Raw genomic sequence first — 17,531 nt, 5'->3', positions numbered from 1 at the left:
TCAAAGAGATCCCCTTATCCTTCTAAATTGCATTGAGGACAGACCTAGAGTCCTCAACTGTTCCTCATATGACTAGCGCTTCATTCCCAGAATCATTCTTGTGAACCTTCTCTGAACCCTCTCCAACAACAGCACATTGTTCCTTAGAAATGGGTCCAAAACTGCTCTCAATATTTCAAATGTGGCCTGACCAGAGACTCATACAGCCTCAGCAGTACTTACAGCCATCCTGGTTAGTCCCTGTTTTAAAAAGATTTCTTTCTCATTGCAGTCCGTAGTTTTTAAAGACACAAAAATAAAATGATACAGTTCTTACAAACCTCCATCCTTAAAAGAATCAAATGCCATTTTTAAAAATGTGGTTCATTATAAACGTGTTATACGTAACAAAACAAGACTTACATCCATTCATTCTTCTTCCCCATTATACAAATTGACAGACTCTTAGAATTTGTTAAATTTCAACTTATAACATTTTAAATTTGGGATAATGTTTCGACAATGGTATTATCATTTCCATTAATTTGAATAATGTTTACATTAAATTGTTTCAACAAAAGGCTCCATCAGATTAGTCTCACATTCTGTTTTCAAACTTTTCAAAGAAGGCTAGTGGAGTATGATGAGTGCAAGTTAGTATTTCCCTGTTTCCACGTTGGACATAGACTTAAAGTACTGAAGTGAAAATAACACTTTGCCAGTGTAAAGTATTCTTCTGATACCGGTTTAATTTCCTACAGAAATACCCCTCTGATTTCTCTATCCCGACTTATCACCCTGTAACAAGACAGCACCCACTCACAAATCACTGGCATCAATTGCCATTTCAAAAGGTCTAGAAAAATCAAGAGTGGCCAACACTGATTCATTTATTAAGATTGCCTTCAGTTTCTCAAATGCTGCTTAGTATTCTGCTGACTATACTACTTTTGTTTGTTTTGTTAATACGTTTGTTAAAGGTACTATACTGAAAGTAAGTATACATTTCGGATAAAATATACATATTCCTAAAATACCTCATGACTTCTAGTTTTAGTCTAGGAACAGGGAGTTCCAATAAAGCCTTCACTTTTATTGTCCTTGGCAACATCTGTCCTTGTCCAATCTCATGTCCCAAGTAAGTCACTCTTAGCAAATTAGCAAATTGACTTCTGGCTAAATTTAGCACTAAACCAGCCAGCCATAATTGCTTAGATAAATCTTTGACTTGACATACACTTTCTACCCATGTGCCACTATAATCTACAACATCATCTAAATACACTATGCATCTATAAACCTCAGCCACGACTTTCTTCATAAGTCTTTGAAATGTGACTAGGGTGTTCTTTAACTCAATTGGTATTACATTGGTATAACCCATTTGATGTAACAAAAGTAGAAATTTCTGGAGATTTTTCTGAAGAAGGGTCCAGACCGAAAACGTCAGCTTGCCTGCTCCTCTGATGCTGGCCTGGCCTGCCCCCCCAGGGCCTTGTTATCTCAGACTCCAGCATCGGCAGTTCCTACTATCTCTAGAAATTTCTTTAGCCATTGATGTTCATGGTACTTGCCAATACCCCTTCAATAGATCAATTTTAGAAACCAAAGAGGAACTACTGACCCTATCAATGTAATCTCCATTTGTGAAATTAAGTCTGAATCTGTTTTCATTGCTACATTCACCTTTCTTTATCTTTTACAAAATCTAGTCAATCCATCCATGTTAGGAACCAACACTTGGTGAACTCAAACTGCTTTGACCAAGTTCAACCAAGTGGCTCTCTAACAGGTACTGAAGTTTAGTTTTCACTTGAGTTTGTTTTTATGGGCTCAACTGATGAGGATGCTGTTTTATCACCCTTACTCTCCTTTGTAGTTGGTGACGAGAAGGTAAGACCATTAAGACTGTGATTATTTCAACTTATTGGACAAAATTTCCATTTTTTTTCTGGGCAGTTAGCGAGCATCCTTGATAGAGTATGAACATCAGACTTCTAATAGATTTATACTGCATCAGTTGCAATTAAACTCTGAAGTCTGGATGGCACCTTTGTGTTCTTGCTTTATTCGATAAATTTACCATAGTTTGTAGTCAATTTCAATCTTAATTAAAAGATACTCAGAAAATTTCTCCAACACCTAAGTTATTGCAAACGCTTCTTTCTCAATTACACCCTTCCATTGTTCAGTTTTAATGAGAGCCCCTGAAGTGTTCCAGACAGGTCTTATTCCATCACCCTGAATCTGAAATAAGGGTGCTCCTGTGGATATTGTTTCTGCTGCTATAGTAGAAGTTCAGGATCATTATTTGCTAGGACCTCCAACAATATAAACGTTGATTTGGTGAAATGATTTTTATTGATGCTCAGGCTAATACGACCTCTGATCTTGTTTCAATGGTTCTGTTAAAGTTTCATTTGCATGGTCTAAGTTAGGTAAGAATTTTCCCACAGATTCACTTTACCCACGAATCACTATAATATTGAAATATTCCTGGTCGCTGGAAATTCCACAATAGCTTTCATCTTCTGTGGAATCCCAGTGATCCCTGTTGTATGCATGTGTGGCCCAAAATTTTAATAGTTGGCTTTGAAAATTAATTTTTGTCATTATGTGACAACCTTTCTCAAGTCTCTTTTTGCCATTTTGGTCTTTATCTATTATCTATGAGGCATATGATGCCTTCCCTATCTTTTAATACGTTGGACATTATCCTTTGGAAAATCTCCTGTGTGGACATAATTCCAAAAGACAGACAGTTGAAAGAGGTATTATGAAGAGATTTAGAAGTTGAATTTCTCATCTAGCAGAAATTGCCATAATCCAATGTTCGATTTTAGCTTGGTGAAGATAGTGTTGTTTTATGAGTTTAGATAGACTGTTGTTCACAAATGCCATTGAGTGTATTTCTTGTTGTACTGGAAAAAAAACAGAAGTTGCTGGAAGTTCAGCAGGTCTGGCAGCATCTGTGAAGAAAAAAATCAGAGTTAACATTTTGATTTTTATCTTGTTGTACTGACTTGTTTAAATGTGCTAAGTTAACACATTTGGGAACTGGCCGCATAGCAAAGCATGATGTGGTCTGTGACTGGCAAACTAATCCCAGTTGCAGCCTCACTTCTTACCATTTTTAGGAGTAGATGGGAGACCTTGCCAGGATTGAACAATCAAATGACTTGGGCAATCAGGGATCCTGCTTGGCAATCACCATGAATAGTTGGAGATAACACAGTGTTTCTGAGACTTTCTTGCCTTGTGTCTTAATGTTGTCTGAATATTATGTTACCTGCTGATCTTCCGCTTTGAGGCTGGTTCTTCCTAGCTGTTGCAGCTTGCTAGGTGAATTGATGTTCATCAGACAGAATGGTAACTCTTGCTCCTGTATCTAATTTAAAGTCAGTATGATGTCCTTTGATTTTGATGTTAGCACTCTAATATTAACATCAATTCTCTGTGACTTCCCCAGAAAAAGTCATTTCTTGTGTCAGGTGTCCAATAAAGGCAATTTCATGTGATTTATAAACACAGGCTTTTTAAGCAATCCACAAGTATTGTTATCACAGCCATGACTTTTGACAGTTTGGGTGGATCTTTCTTCTCACCTGTGGACCTTTCATAGTTGAAGTTGTGTCTCCCTCAGTGCTGTCTGTGTTGATCATAGAAACATACAAATTCGAGTGAATGTAGACCATTCAGCCCCTCAAGTCTGCTTCACCATTCAATAATATCATGGCTGATCTGTTTATGTTTCAAATTTCAAAATTCCTATCTACTCCTGATAACATTAGATTCCCCTGCCAAATGAAAATGTAACTACTTCTGCTTTCTGTGGTGGAGTTCCAAAGTTGCACAACGTTCTGAGAGAAAAAAATTCTCCTCATCTTGATCCGAAAAGACTGCCTAATTTTAAAGCATTGCCCCTGGTCCTGAACTGACCCACAGAGAAAGTATCCTTTTATACACACTTTGTCAAGCCCGTTCAGGGTCTTATATACTTTAATCATGTCAACTTTCACCCTTTTAAACTCCAATGAAAACAAATCCAGTCTGTCTAACCTTTCCTTATAAGAAAACCTGCTCACTACAACAACCAATCTAGTGAACCTCTTCTGAATATTCCCAAATGGAATTATATCCTGCACACAGTATTTGAGATGTGGTTTCACAAGTTCCCTGTATAACTGAGACGTAACAGCCTTACTTCTATGTTCAGTTCCGCTCATAATAATGGATAGAATTCCATTTTTAATTATTTGCTGTACCTACATGCTAATTTTTTGGGACTTATTCATGAGTACTTTATCACTGTACACTTAAGAACTTCCAGACCAAACAGATCAGTAATGATCTTATTGAATTCCACTCCTGATTCACATGGTCGTATTATGACCTCTGGTTTTTTACTACTGCTAATGGCCTGCAGTGCATCACAGATGCCTATTTTTTAGCTGTTAGATCTGTTCTGAATCTATCCCATTTAGCACTAACATAAGTAGTAGAATGTTCTGATTGCTCATCAGTGCAAAGACTTGACATTAATCAATAAGGACCATGTGGTGGTCACTGCTATCAATACTGTCATGGAAAATAGTGTCTGTGATAGATAGATCACTGAAGATAAGGTCATGTAGGTATCTATCTCATGTTAGTTCTTGCTGCAAGCCTAGACTGGTACACATGTCTTTTAGGTTTCAGCCAGCCAATTCAGTAATGATGATATGGAACTGCTTTTTGATGATTGACATTGACTCACCATAGTCCATTTTGTGCCCCTTCAAACCTCAGTGCTTCTGCCGAATGGCATTCAATGTGGAGGTGTACTGTTTTATCAGCTAATGGAAGGTTGTAGGTAACAATTTGCAGGGGATTTCCGTGATTTTTTTTGACCTGGTCCCATGAGGGACAGCTTAGTCACATCCTCCTAACCTACAAAGCACTGCTGCACCACCTCGGCCAACGAAAGTATCGAGACCATTAGCTGAAAGATATGATTTGGAGACTATAATTATATTAGACTGTACTTGTGTTGTCTATGAGAAAGCTATTTCAATTCTGATACTTTTTCCCATATGGTAACAAGAAGGTGTTTGCAGGAATGATTGCGCTCGGAGCAACTTGTAGTGTCTGGTGCTTTGGATAATGGCAAATAATTTGTCGAGTGTTATACTTGGAATTTTTCTTTACAGTTTAATAGTTGGCATGCTAGGCCATTTCAGAGAGTAGTTAAAAGTCAACCACATTTTTGAGAGTCTGAAGTCATGTGTAGAGACATAGAAACTTGGTAGGGACAGTAGATTTCCTTTCTGAAAGGATGTTAAGCTGAATAATATTCTTCTGCTCATATGTTCCTAACTAAATGGTGAAAGTAGGTATGCTTTATAATTGTTGAAGTCATTACAACCGACCTGATGTTTACATCTTTGCTGTCTACATGGATGCTTTCAACAGGCACTGCTCCATAGCAGTCAGGAATAGGAACACCGGACTGTTTGTTTCTCTAAACACCACCGTGACTGACAGGGCCCTCAACTGTGTCTGACCCATCGCCCACATTTCAGCCCTCACCCCCACCCATTCCCTTCCACAAGAGTGATAGTGTCCTCCTCATCCTCAACTACCGTCACATCCAAAAGATCATTAGCTACGATTTCTGCTACCTTCAGCAGGATGTCACCACCAGATACATATTCCCCTCCTTTCCCCTGTCAGCCTTCTGCAGGAACTGTTTCCTCTAGGACAGCATGGTCCCTTCCTCCTCCACTCCTAAAACCCCCAACAGTCCCATGGCACCCTCACATGAAATCACAAAAGATGTAACACCTGCCCATTTACTTCCTCCCTCCTCACTATCCAAGGCACCAGACACACCTTCCAGGTGAAGCAGCACTTTACCTGCACTTCACTCAATCCACTGTACTTGCTGCTTACAATGTGGTCTCCTGTACACTGGGGAGATGAAGTGCAGACTGGGCGACCACTTTACAGAACAACAATGTTCTGTCCCTGAGTTTCTGGTTGCCAACATCTCTGTCTCAGGCTTGCTGCATGTTCCAGCAAAGCTCAGTGCTGGAGTGATTGTAATGATGTCAGCCAGGTGGACCTCATAGAATATGAGTTCCCTGATTGTACCAGGTTAATAACCCCAATCAGGGAACCCTGGCTGATAGATATAAATAGGAGTATCAGAGATTCTAGTCATTGAGCGCGGGATCTAAGGAAGCCAGACTAGTATCAGCACTATGCATGTGTAATAAAGGGGTGACTTGGCGATGGGATACCTGCCTCTGTGGAGTTATTTCGAGCACAAACTGGAAAAACATCTCCTCATTTTCCAGTTGGGGACCTTACAGCCTTCTGGAATAAACATTGAGTTCAACAACTTTAGGGCTTGAGCACCTTCTCCCATGTCTTTACCCCAATCCCCATACGCTAGGACTTGTCATCACATGCACTGCTACCACAGACAACTATTGGCAGCCACTAATGGTCTCCATTAGCAGTTATTTATTCTCCAAGGCTGACTTTTACCCATTCCTTTGTATATCCAGTTGTTTTTCTCTTTCTCAGCTCCCCCTCCACCCGTCATTTACTACTCCCTCCTCTCCACCATATCTTTATCATATATACACTAACATTTTCCTAGCTACAATCAGTTCTGAAGAAGAGTTCCTGGACCTGAAACATTATCTCTGCTATCTCTCCACAGAGGCTGCCAGACCTGCTGAGTTTTTTTAAACAGCAATTTCTGTTTTCATTTATTTCTCTAATTTGGAGTCACTATGTCTTGCACCATTCCAGCTGAGTCAAATGAATTTGACAAGGAGCAACTATTGAACTTGGGTCCCTCTGTTTACAGTACTCAGCCTTAACTAGATGAAACATTGGGGGAAACTATAGTGTCACTATCTAGATGCAAGTTTATACTTTGCATACTGAAAGATCCGAGTTAGTCACTTTGATAGGGGTTACTCATTATTCAACACTTTGTTTTGCTTGTAACTAAATCCTGTTTGAGTGGACTTACAAATGCACGCTGCTGACTGGAAATTGGTCCAGCTGATTGTGTGAGTGGATCCTCAAAATTACATGGATTCCAAAGGTAAATAATCAGATTTCCTTCAAAAGACTAGAAATTGTAATTCTTTGAAGGCAATGGGGAGGATTACTAGACAATAGGATAAAGGAATTTCATGCCCTTAAAGATTGTTAAAACAAAGTTGATGGTATAAGAAAATTTAATTTTTGAGGTATAATAACCGCACAAAAAAACCCCACAGATTCACACTTCATTTGTGTCACTTCCTGTTTGCAAGTGTCGACTTAGTTCAAATAGCATGGGTCTCTAAATTGTTTTAAAACTTGTTTTTTCATTACAGCCCACCCCGTCTTCTGTCTCAGCCACTGCAGCAGCAAATGGAAACTCAACTGTAAGTAACAATTTGCAATCTGGAATACATTTTAACTTCTTCAGCCAAATTAGTTTGGTGTCATTTAGTTGTTTGTTACATGGTATCAGTGTGAAGACTAGGTTACAGGCAACAGGATGTTCACTGAAATCCTGATAATTGATTTCTTTTGTGCTGTGCGTCAGTCACAGTCAGATATTAGTGAAAGATTTCCTGACTGAGCTGACTGCATGCATACCAAATGCTCTAAACGTCTGTAATCTGCGAAGCCAAATGCTGCAGTTTATTTGTTTTATCTTCACAGGTTGCTTTGCGTCCAACTAGAAAGAAGACTCGAGGTAATTTAATTTCATTGTTCAACCAGCATAATTTGTGAAATCATAGGAAGGATCAGTGAGCTGGTGAATGGACCTGAGTCTGGCTGCTGTTGAATTTATAATGATTTGGAGATGTAAATGATTTAGTTATTTTGTGTTTAAAAATAACATGTCAATACATTGTGTGCAGAATTCAAATATGGAAAGCCCAAACAGACAGAGGTTGGAGCACTCAATTTAACTTGTTCTTCATAGGAAATTCAACAATGAGCAGACGAAGGATTTCCTGCAAAGACCTTGGCCAGGCAGACTTCCAGGGATGGCTGTATAAGAAGAGAACCAGCAAGGGATTAATTGGCAGCAAATGGAAAAAGTATTGGTTTGTCCTGAAAGGGACCTGCCTTTATTGGTATACAAATCAATTAGTGAGTAAATCTAATTTAATTTGACCTAATATTTCTGTGACTGGAGTTAAGTTTAATGTGAGAACTGCAGTCTAATATTGTAGTAATTTTAGAATAGTTTATCTATCATTTTAATTACATTTTAAAGGAGTAAATAGATCATATTTTTGGAGGCCACTACTGAGATATGGAGAAGTCTGAGGCAGATTCCCGACTCGCCATGCATGCAGTGAAAGAAAAGCATAAATTTCATGTTGGGAGAAAGAGAAGTTGTTGGGACCATTTTGCAAAATTCTAGTGACCTAGTGTTGGTTGAGGTGCCTGGGAGTAGATTGACTGATCATCATCTCAGCTTCAGCCTGATAGTTTGGGGCAGTAAAATACAGTGTAGGGCCTTGAGTTGGGTATGGAGGGAGCAAATAAAATTGTGCACATTTCTCAAATGTGTAATCACAGAAGTTATTCATGAAGCACATTCAGATTAGCTGAGTAAGTACTGTGTATGATGTAATCATAAACATAATTGATCATGTGACCTAATATTTTGCCGACAAACATTCGCCAAATGTTACATTATTAAACTTGACATGCAGAAAATGCCCAGCAGGTTAAAGACTTCTTACACAGAAAACCTACAGCTACTTCCATACCACTGGGCTAGAACTAGGCCCCTGTTTAAAGATATTTGCAAGCAGCAAAAGGATACTAAGGCTGGAAAGAGGTGGCAAACAATGGACTTCACTGGCAGTGCACTACCTCAAGGAACCAAAGAGGCTGAGGAGAGATCATTGTGAAAGAGAAAAGTAGACTGTAAGAAATAAAATGGTGCGGGCTTTTGTTACTTTGGTATGTTTTGCAATTCACCGTCTATGGTAAGGGCTGTTGCTCAAGAACAGGAATCTGCTGCATCACAGCAAAGTAATGAAATTGCTTTGAATGTTCACGCCCTTGTCTTTCATGTTGGGTGGTTGCCACATACTTGTGAGATAAACAATAAAATATATTGCTGGAACCTTAGTTTGTCAGGAGTGCACAGCTAAAACAACATCCAGCATTCAGCATTTATCCATTTATCCTTCCCTAATTGTTGATTTAGTACATCATGTCAATTTCCAGATATAAAGTGATTTGTTCGCAGCTAGCCTGATGGGTGATGGGGAGAAAAATATTAACATATTTAACATACATTAACAAGACTTGTTCATGGGCTGTGCTGTTCTTTGTTCTAACAAAGAATAATTAACAGAACAATTATCATTGGCATAAACTAACTAAAATCTGACAAAGCATGTCAAATCAAAAATTTGGTGAAAACTAAAAAGTGGAATATTGTTTATGATATATTGATATTTTGCAACTACAGTATTGGTTCAAATCCAACTTAAGTTTGCAGAACACATTTTACACTGCCTATAAATCTACAGTTCAAATTGACTGCAAAAGATCAGCCTTGCAAAGTGAAGCTAAATGAGAGTTCCTTCATTAGAAAACACTTTGACAATGAGTTCATGGTACATTTAGCTGCAGCATCGACAAGAACCAAAATTACTTTGCAGTGAGTCTACATTTGCAATGTGTGTATTTCCTTCACAATATGTCAGCAGAGATAACATCCCCCCCCTCCACAATTTAGGGCAGTGTGGCTAAATTCATAATTGGAAAGTTCTGAAATAGGCTATGTTCTGAAAATTGGTAGGAATTGCTAGCTTCATAACTTGATTTTCTTCCTGCAAAGGTGCAACTTATGCATTAGACACAATAAACACAGAGTCAGCATTTAGACTTCATTATGTTTTGATAAATACTTAAATATTAGTTGCAACTTTATATCATTCTTATGATACCAACTGTCCCTAATTGAACAGTTCAGTACTGTAAAGAGATGGTTTTGGGACAGATGAAATTTTATCTTATCAAGTGTTTTGAAATATTTTTAACTGTGCTGCGTAAACACAGAAAATTGTTCCAGGGGTAGGTCACTTGTCCCTATTGAATGTTGAAGCAGGCTCAAAACGATCATGGTTGATTATCCAACTCGGTACCTTGTTCCCACTTTTTTCCTCATACCCTTTGATCCCTTTAGCCCTATCTTTTTATTTAATCAAACGGTTTTTAAATTGAAACAGAGGCAATGCTGCAGATTTGGTTTTAACACTAAAACAGGAGTTAATTACACAAAAGAAAGGATGCTAAAATAGAACAAACAAAACCATACAAATATAAATATGTGTGTGACCATATTATGGTAGAATTCTTCATGAAGATGGAGAGTGGCACAATTGATTCTATTATTAGGGTTCTGCATCTGACTAAAGGAAATTACGATGGTAGGATGCATGAGCTAGCTTTGCTAAATTGGGGAATATTACTTAAAGGGATGATGGTGGGTAGACAACGTCAAACATTTAAAGAGCACACATGCTACAATAGTTGTTCATTCCTGTTTGGCACAAAAATAAAATGAGAAAGATGGCCTAATCCTGGCTAACAAGGGAAATTATAGATATTATTAGATCCAAGAAAGGGGCTTAGAAATTGGCCAAAAGAAGTAGAAGATTTAGGATTGGCAATAATCTAGATTTCAGCAATGGAGGACTATGGATTTTTAAGAGGGAGAAAATAGACTACAAGATTAAACTTGCAAGGAACAACATGCAAACTGATTATAAAAGCTTCTATAAGTATGTGAATAGAAAATGATTAGGGAAATAAGCGTAAGTCCCTCAGAGCCGAAAACAGGGAAAGTTATAATGGGGTATAAAGAGATAGCAGAACAATTAAAAACATATTTTGGTTCTGTCTTCACAAAGGAGGATACAAAATATGTTAGGGAACACAGGATCTAGTGAAAGGGAAGACCTGAAGAAAATCAGTATTAGCAATAAATGGTATTGAGGAAATTGATGGGATTAAAAGCCAATAAATGCCCAGAGCACTAAAGGAAGTTGCCTTAGAAATAACAAAGGCATTAGTGGTCATCTATCAAGATTCTATTGACTTTAGAACAGTTCCAATGGATCAGGAAGTCCAGTCTAAGAATATGGAGAAGGCCATTTTGAACTGAGATGAAAAGATAGTTTTCACCCGTTTAGTAGTGAGCCTGTAGAATGCTCTGCCACAGAAAGCAATTGGGACCAATTAGATATAATGCTTAGGGCTAAAGGGGTCAAAGGGTATGAGGAAAAAAGTGGGAACAAGGTACTGAGTTGGGTAATCAACCATGATCGTTTTGAGCCTGCTTCACCATTCAATAGGGACAAGTGACCTACCCCTGGAACAATTTTCTGTGTTTACATAGCACAATTAAAAATATTTCAAAACGCTTGATAAAATAAAATTTCATCTGTCCCAAAACCACATCTTTACAGTACCGAAATACCAGAGTGGGTTCCCTTGTCTAATACATCAATACGTTATAGAGTCAAAGAGAATTACAGCCCAGAAAATTAGGCCCTTTGGTTCATTGCATCTGTGTCAGTCAAAAATAACCACCTAACTACCCTAATCCCATTTTCCAATACTTGGCTATAGCCTTGTATGTCTTGGCATTTCAAATGTACACCTAAATGCTACTTCAATGTTATGAGGGTTTCTATCTCTACCACTCATACAGAAAGTGGTTTCCAGATTACCACCACCCTCTGGGTCAAAACGTTTTCCCCTCATCTCATCTAAACCCTTTGCCCCTTACATGAAATCTATGCCTCCAGGTCATTGATCCCTCCATCAAGGGGAAAGTTTTTTCCTGTCTACCCTATCCATGCTCCTCAATTTTACACATCTCAATCACGACCCCCTCAGTCTTCTCTTGTCCAAGAGAAACAACCCTAGTCTATCCAATCACTCTTCATAGATGAAACTTTCCAGCCCTGGAAACATCCTGGTAAATCTCCTCTGCACCCTCTTTAGTGTTATTATATCTCTCCAATGGTGTGATTTCCAGAACTGCACACAATACACTGGCTGTGGTATGACTAATGTTTTGTATAGTTCCCACATAACCTCCCTGCTCTTAAACTCTATGCCTCAGCTAATAAAGGCAGGTATATCATAAGCCTTCTTAACCACTTTATCCACCTGTCCTGAAAAGATGAGGGACCAGTGGACATGCACAACAAGGACCCTCTGATTCTCGGTGCTTCCCGGCTCCTACCATTTGTCATGTATTTCCTTGCCTTGTTTGTTCTACCCAAGTGCATCACCTCACATCTATCCATTTATCACGGATCAGTCCATCTGACTAGCTGGTTTATATCCTCCGGTAATCTAAGGCTATCCTCATTATTTACCACTCCATCAATTTTTGTATCGTCTGTGAATTTACTGATCAACCCTCCTATGATGAAGGGTCTAGGCCCGAAACGTCAGCCTCTCTGCTCCTATGATGCTGCTTGGCCTGCTGTGTTCATCCAGCCCTGCACCTTGTTGTCTCGGATTCTCCAGCATCTGCAGTTCCTACTATCTCACATTCAAATCTAATTCATTTATATAAACTACAAACAAGGGCCCTAATACTGACCTCTGGAGGACTCCATTGGACACAGGCTTCCAGTTGGAAAAACACCTTTCAACAATCACCCTCTGCTTCCTGTCACTCAGCTAATTATGGATCCAATTTACTAAATTCCCTCAGAGCCCATGGATTCTTATCTTTGCTATCAGTATCCCAAGTGGGACCTTACCAAAGGTCTTGCTGAAGTTCAAGTAGACCACATCAAAAGTATTGTCCTTATCTACATACCTGGTCACCTCTTCGAAAAACTCAGTCAAGTTGGTTAGACATCACCTTCCTTTGACAAAACTATGCTGACTATTCTTGTTTAATCCCTGCCTCTCCAAATGCAGATTAACTCTGTCCCTCAATTGCTTCCAATAGTTCTCCACCACCAAGGTTAGAGATAGGCCACTAGTTTCCTAGTTTATCCCTTACTGATTAACGGTACCATATTGGCTGTCCTCCAGTCATCTGGCACCTCTGTGGCCAGAGAGGAATTGAAAATTTTTGCAAGTGCTTCTGCTGTTTCGTCCCTGCCTCACTCAATCTGGGATTCATTTCATCTGGCCCTGAAGATTTATGTATTTTTAAGCCTACCAGACCACTCAGAACTTCCTCTCTGTCTATGCTAATATCTTTAATTGTATCACAGACAGGTATTCTCCCTTATTTTTGTATCCATATCATCCCTCACTAGTGAACACCAACATACCTAAATCCTTTGGTTCCATGCACAAATTGCTGCTGTGGGCCTCAATAGACACTATTCTTTCTTTCATTATACTTTCACTTTTAATGGATCTGAAAAACAGTTAAGGTTTTCATTTATTTTTACCTGCCAGTATCTTTTCATGTCCCCTTTTTAGCTCTGCTAACCTGCTTTTCAAGTTCCTTTTCCACATTTTGTACTCCTCTAGGGCTTCTGTTGTTTGAACTCTCATTATTTGCCATAAGCATCCCTTTTACTCTGAATCCAATGCTGTATAGCCCTCAATATCTAGGGCTCACAGGATTGGATGGTCCCATAATCAAAAATACACATTACACATAATTGACAATAAGATGGCTCTAGAGACAAACCAAATGGCTGGAATAACATGAGTAAGGTATCAGTGTCACATGACAAGGATCTGACCAAAGTAACACGTAATCAAAAACTGTACAAACTAATTGAGATTATCTCTCTACCCTAATTAGTTTGCACAGTTTTTGATTACATGTTTCTTTGGTTAGGCCCTCATCACATGACTCTGATATCTACACATGTTATTCCAGCTATTTGGTTTGTCTCTAGCACCACCTTATTTTTGATTATGTGTAATTATCTCTCCATCTTAATTAATCAGTTCATAGGTCATCCCTTCACTTGTTATTCAGCTGTTGACACTTTACTCAGACCATTGACACTCTTGATCAGCTGCAAAGACTTGTTATTCAGCCTGTTGACCCTGTACTCACACTATTTGTACTTACCTGTTGACAGTCTTAATTATCTGGAATTATCTTGCCATTATATCTCCGCTTGTTTATTCTGTGCCTGCGTGCCTCCCTCCACTTCACCTCATGAAGGAATGGTGTTCTGAAAGCTTGTGACTTTTAAAATAAACCTGTTGGATGATAACCTAGTGTCATGTGACTTCTGAATTTGTCCACACCCGATCTAACATGGGCATTTCCACGTCATACTTTATGTTGTATTCATATTAATATGGGAATATTTGGAAACTTAAATGAAGATATTTCAATATTAAAGCACTTTTTAAAGAGTCTAAATTAGCAAATAATCTTTGTTATGTCATCTGTTGAATTTGAATTATAGAATATTTTGAATATAGAAGATAAAACACCAGTACAAAGTCAAGAAGAGCATTAATTTCCTATTGGTTCACTGAAGGAATAAATCTTCACGGGATGAGAGAACTATGAGAAATGAAAAAGGCAACATTGGATAGCCCCTGAACATGGGAATCTCAATGTGTAATAAATCTATGCCTGTACAGTGTAGTGTAGCTTCACACTAATATTGCAGTTATGACTACTGCATTTGGCAAATTTCAAACAAGATATTCTTAATGAAGTGCAGACTTCTCATGGCTTCTAGCTGATAGATTTGTCCCTTGAAGATTAGGGGTCGATATGCCCTTCTGATGTGAATTGTTATTCTCATCATCCTCTTCCTCCTCCGTTCTCTAGCAATTTGTTCTGTTCTGTGTGACCTCTATTTACTCCTCTGCGATGCTGTATTTTAAGAGAAATGCCTAGTAATGTGCTTATTTCTGTTAGCAACTGGTTTGTGCCAATGCCTTGAAATCAGAAAAATTATTTAATCATCAGCCATACCACACCATTTTGCAACTTGAAGAGAACGAAAAGAAGTAACAAAGTCTTGTAGAAATGTGACAACAACTAAAATAAATAATCCAGAAATCAACCTGTAAGAAATTGATGATCCCATCAAATAATGCTTCCTGCTGCAGAAAGGCATCTAGCTGAGCAAGGTTCAGAGAAAGGTATTAACTGGAAAGTTGAGCACCAAAATAGCATCACTGATGTCAAATCAAATCTGTTTTTTCTACATATATCCAGCAAATGTAAGATCCTCATTAATATAGCGTCCAGTGCAGATTACACTACAAATATGCATGTGCCCCATTGACACTATTTTCAAGCAATATGAGCACTCATAGTGTAATTTCAATTCCTCACACAAATTTCTTCCTGGCTGTCAAAATAAATAAAATGAGTGAGATAGATATTCTGTAAATTAATCACTTCACAAGTAGTTAGTTGCAAAGTCAAATTTAGAGCTAAACAGACCTAAGCCAAAGGAGTGTTATGGATTCATTTCCAAACCAGAGGGAGGTGCTGGGTTTACATTGCTCACGTGGACATTGTAGTGGGGTAGGGGGGCTGGGTGCTCTTGTGCAAGGAGGAATGGTGAAAGGATATCATCTGTTGCATTGCTCATGAATATTTATATTATGAATTGGTCAAGTCATGTAATAAATAGATAATCTCTGAACATTCTACTGTCCAGACCATGTTTTACAATTTAAAGGATGTATACAAAATTGCTGCACTTTATACAGCAGGAGTTATAGCGATTATAAAAGATTAGTAAAACTTGTTTTCAAATATTTCCAATTATTTGTGCCAGAATGTGCAATCTTGTTTGGTTCATTTTGGAGTAAAAATTGAAAGTAGAAATTGAAAAAGATATGACAATAAACTTGATAATTGATCAGAACTTTAATCAATTCTGCTTCTCCCATAGGCAGAGAAAGCTGAAGGTTTCCTTAGTTTACCAAAGTTCAAGATTGATCAAGGAACAGAGTGCAAAAAGAAACAGTAAGTAATGTAGCAATGAAATGAACAATCAATATTCACTCCAAAACTCTACAGGTCTGTTCAACAAGTTTTTGAATATTTATTGAAGAGATTAGGGAACGCATAGCAGGGAGAGAGGTGAGGGAATTTTAACTGGAGTCATTTCAAAATTGAAGTTTTTGAGAAGATCTTTGAGGTAAGAAAGAGATGACGACACAGTCAGGTTCTGAATTAAATGGTTAATCTCAGAATGTCTCTGGTCTCTGAAGGATCACCTACCTATGGAAAGAGAGTTTGATGACTGTTGGAAAAACAGAAACAGTTTTAGGGTTGAAGAAGACTACAAATGTTATCAAATGCAATGAAGGGGTATATTTTGAATTTGCAGTGCTCAAAGCATTGTATAATCATAATTTGGTGAAAGCAGGAATGCAATTTTGAAGCAGAGTTTTGGGCATTTCTGAAATTTGAGATTTATCAAAGGTAACATTTGAGAGTTGGATTAGTGTTTTGAATAAATTAAGTCTAGAGAAGATGAAGATATAGACTCAAGCTTTGGCTCTGTTGATGATCTAATAGATAAAAGTAAGGTACAGTATGAATTAATGACACAGGCTGATAATAGAATAGGTGAGAAACGTCATCAGCAGGAAACATTTTACCAGAAGTAAGATGCTTTGGTGATGGAACGGATGTGAGCTTTTGGAATTATCTTCAGGAGCAAACAGAAAGTTGAGCATGAGTAAATCAAGGTGAAAAATGTTGTATTAACATAAGGAGAATGTTCTGGCTAATCCACAACATGCTAATTGGTAACAGTAATCCTGGGATCAGTGTGATAGTTGTGGGGAGGTTTATGTGACCTGACCCAATATTTACAGTTTGCCACTAAGGGGCAGCATATAAATAGTTGAGGAAGGTAATAAGGATGAATGATTGAACGTGCTGAAGGTTAATATGAATGAGAATAAAAGACTCGGAGAAAATATACTGAATTAATTAAACACTCTGAAAATAGTGAACTGCTCGATCAAGACAGTAGGAAGAATTTCATAGAATCCCTACAGTATAGAAACAGGCCCTTCGGCCCAACAAGTCCACACCAACACAAAGAGCATTCCACCCAGACTTATCCCCCTAATCTACACATCCCTGAACATTATGGGCAATTTAGCATGGCCAATCCACCTAACCTGCACATCTTTGGACTGTGGGAGGAAAGCGGAGCACCTGAAGGAAACCCACACAGACACGGGGAGAATGTGCAAACTGCACACAGACAGTCGCCCGAGGGTGGAATCGAAACTGCGTCCCTGGCGCTGTGAGGCAGCAAGAACTTGTGTTTTATATAGCTGCCTATCAGATTTTCAAAGAGCTTGTTCTATTTTTGAAGACTTTTTGAAGTGCAGTCACTCTTATTATGTAAGTAAATATTGCAGCCAATTTGCTCAAAATCAAGGTTCCGAAAACAACAAATGGGATGGATGACCAGTTGTTTTTGGTGGTATGATTTGAAACACATATGTTGACCAGAGTACATTTCAATAGAGCTACATGTGGTATTTTCCTAGACGACCACTCCTGGTACTTTGTGGGATTT

The 17,531-nt window shown here is 38.3% G+C and overlaps 1 protein-coding gene and 1 long non-coding RNA gene across 7 annotated transcripts in view; one reads left to right on the top strand and one right to left on the bottom strand.

Annotated features, from left to right (window-relative positions):
* ipcef1 (interaction protein for cytohesin exchange factors 1) overlaps positions 1-17,531 on the top strand; it is a 162,926-nt gene that overhangs the window by 81,085 nt on the left and 64,310 nt on the right. For 5 of the 6 annotated variants that reach the window (XM_048600998.1, XM_048600997.1, XM_048600999.1 and 2 more), the window contains exons 2-5: positions 7,359-7,409; positions 7,693-7,726; positions 7,961-8,130; positions 15,879-15,952. In XM_048600998.1, the coding sequence (XP_048456955.1) occupies positions 7,359-7,409; positions 7,693-7,726; positions 7,961-8,130; positions 15,879-15,952 (329 nt within the window). The remainder of the gene's footprint in view (positions 1-7,358; positions 7,410-7,692; positions 7,727-7,960; positions 8,131-15,878; positions 15,953-17,531) is intronic. The other variant, XM_048601001.1, reaches the window with a different exon arrangement.
* Positions 1,868-13,544, bottom strand: LOC125483999. Its single transcript, XR_007262864.1, has 3 exons — positions 13,481-13,544; positions 13,317-13,405; positions 1,868-2,948 (listed from the first exon to the last, which is right to left on the bottom strand). It is a non-coding gene; the product is annotated as an uncharacterized LOC125483999 (long non-coding RNA).

This window comes from Rhincodon typus, chromosome 9, assembly GCF_021869965.1.
Source record: "Rhincodon typus isolate 14 chromosome 9, sRhiTyp1.1, whole genome shotgun sequence".
NCBI lineage: Eukaryota > Metazoa > Chordata > Chondrichthyes > Orectolobiformes > Rhincodontidae > Rhincodon > Rhincodon typus.
The sequence above is the reverse complement of the archived record's forward strand: the minus strand, read 5'-3'. Positions and strand labels throughout refer to the sequence as shown.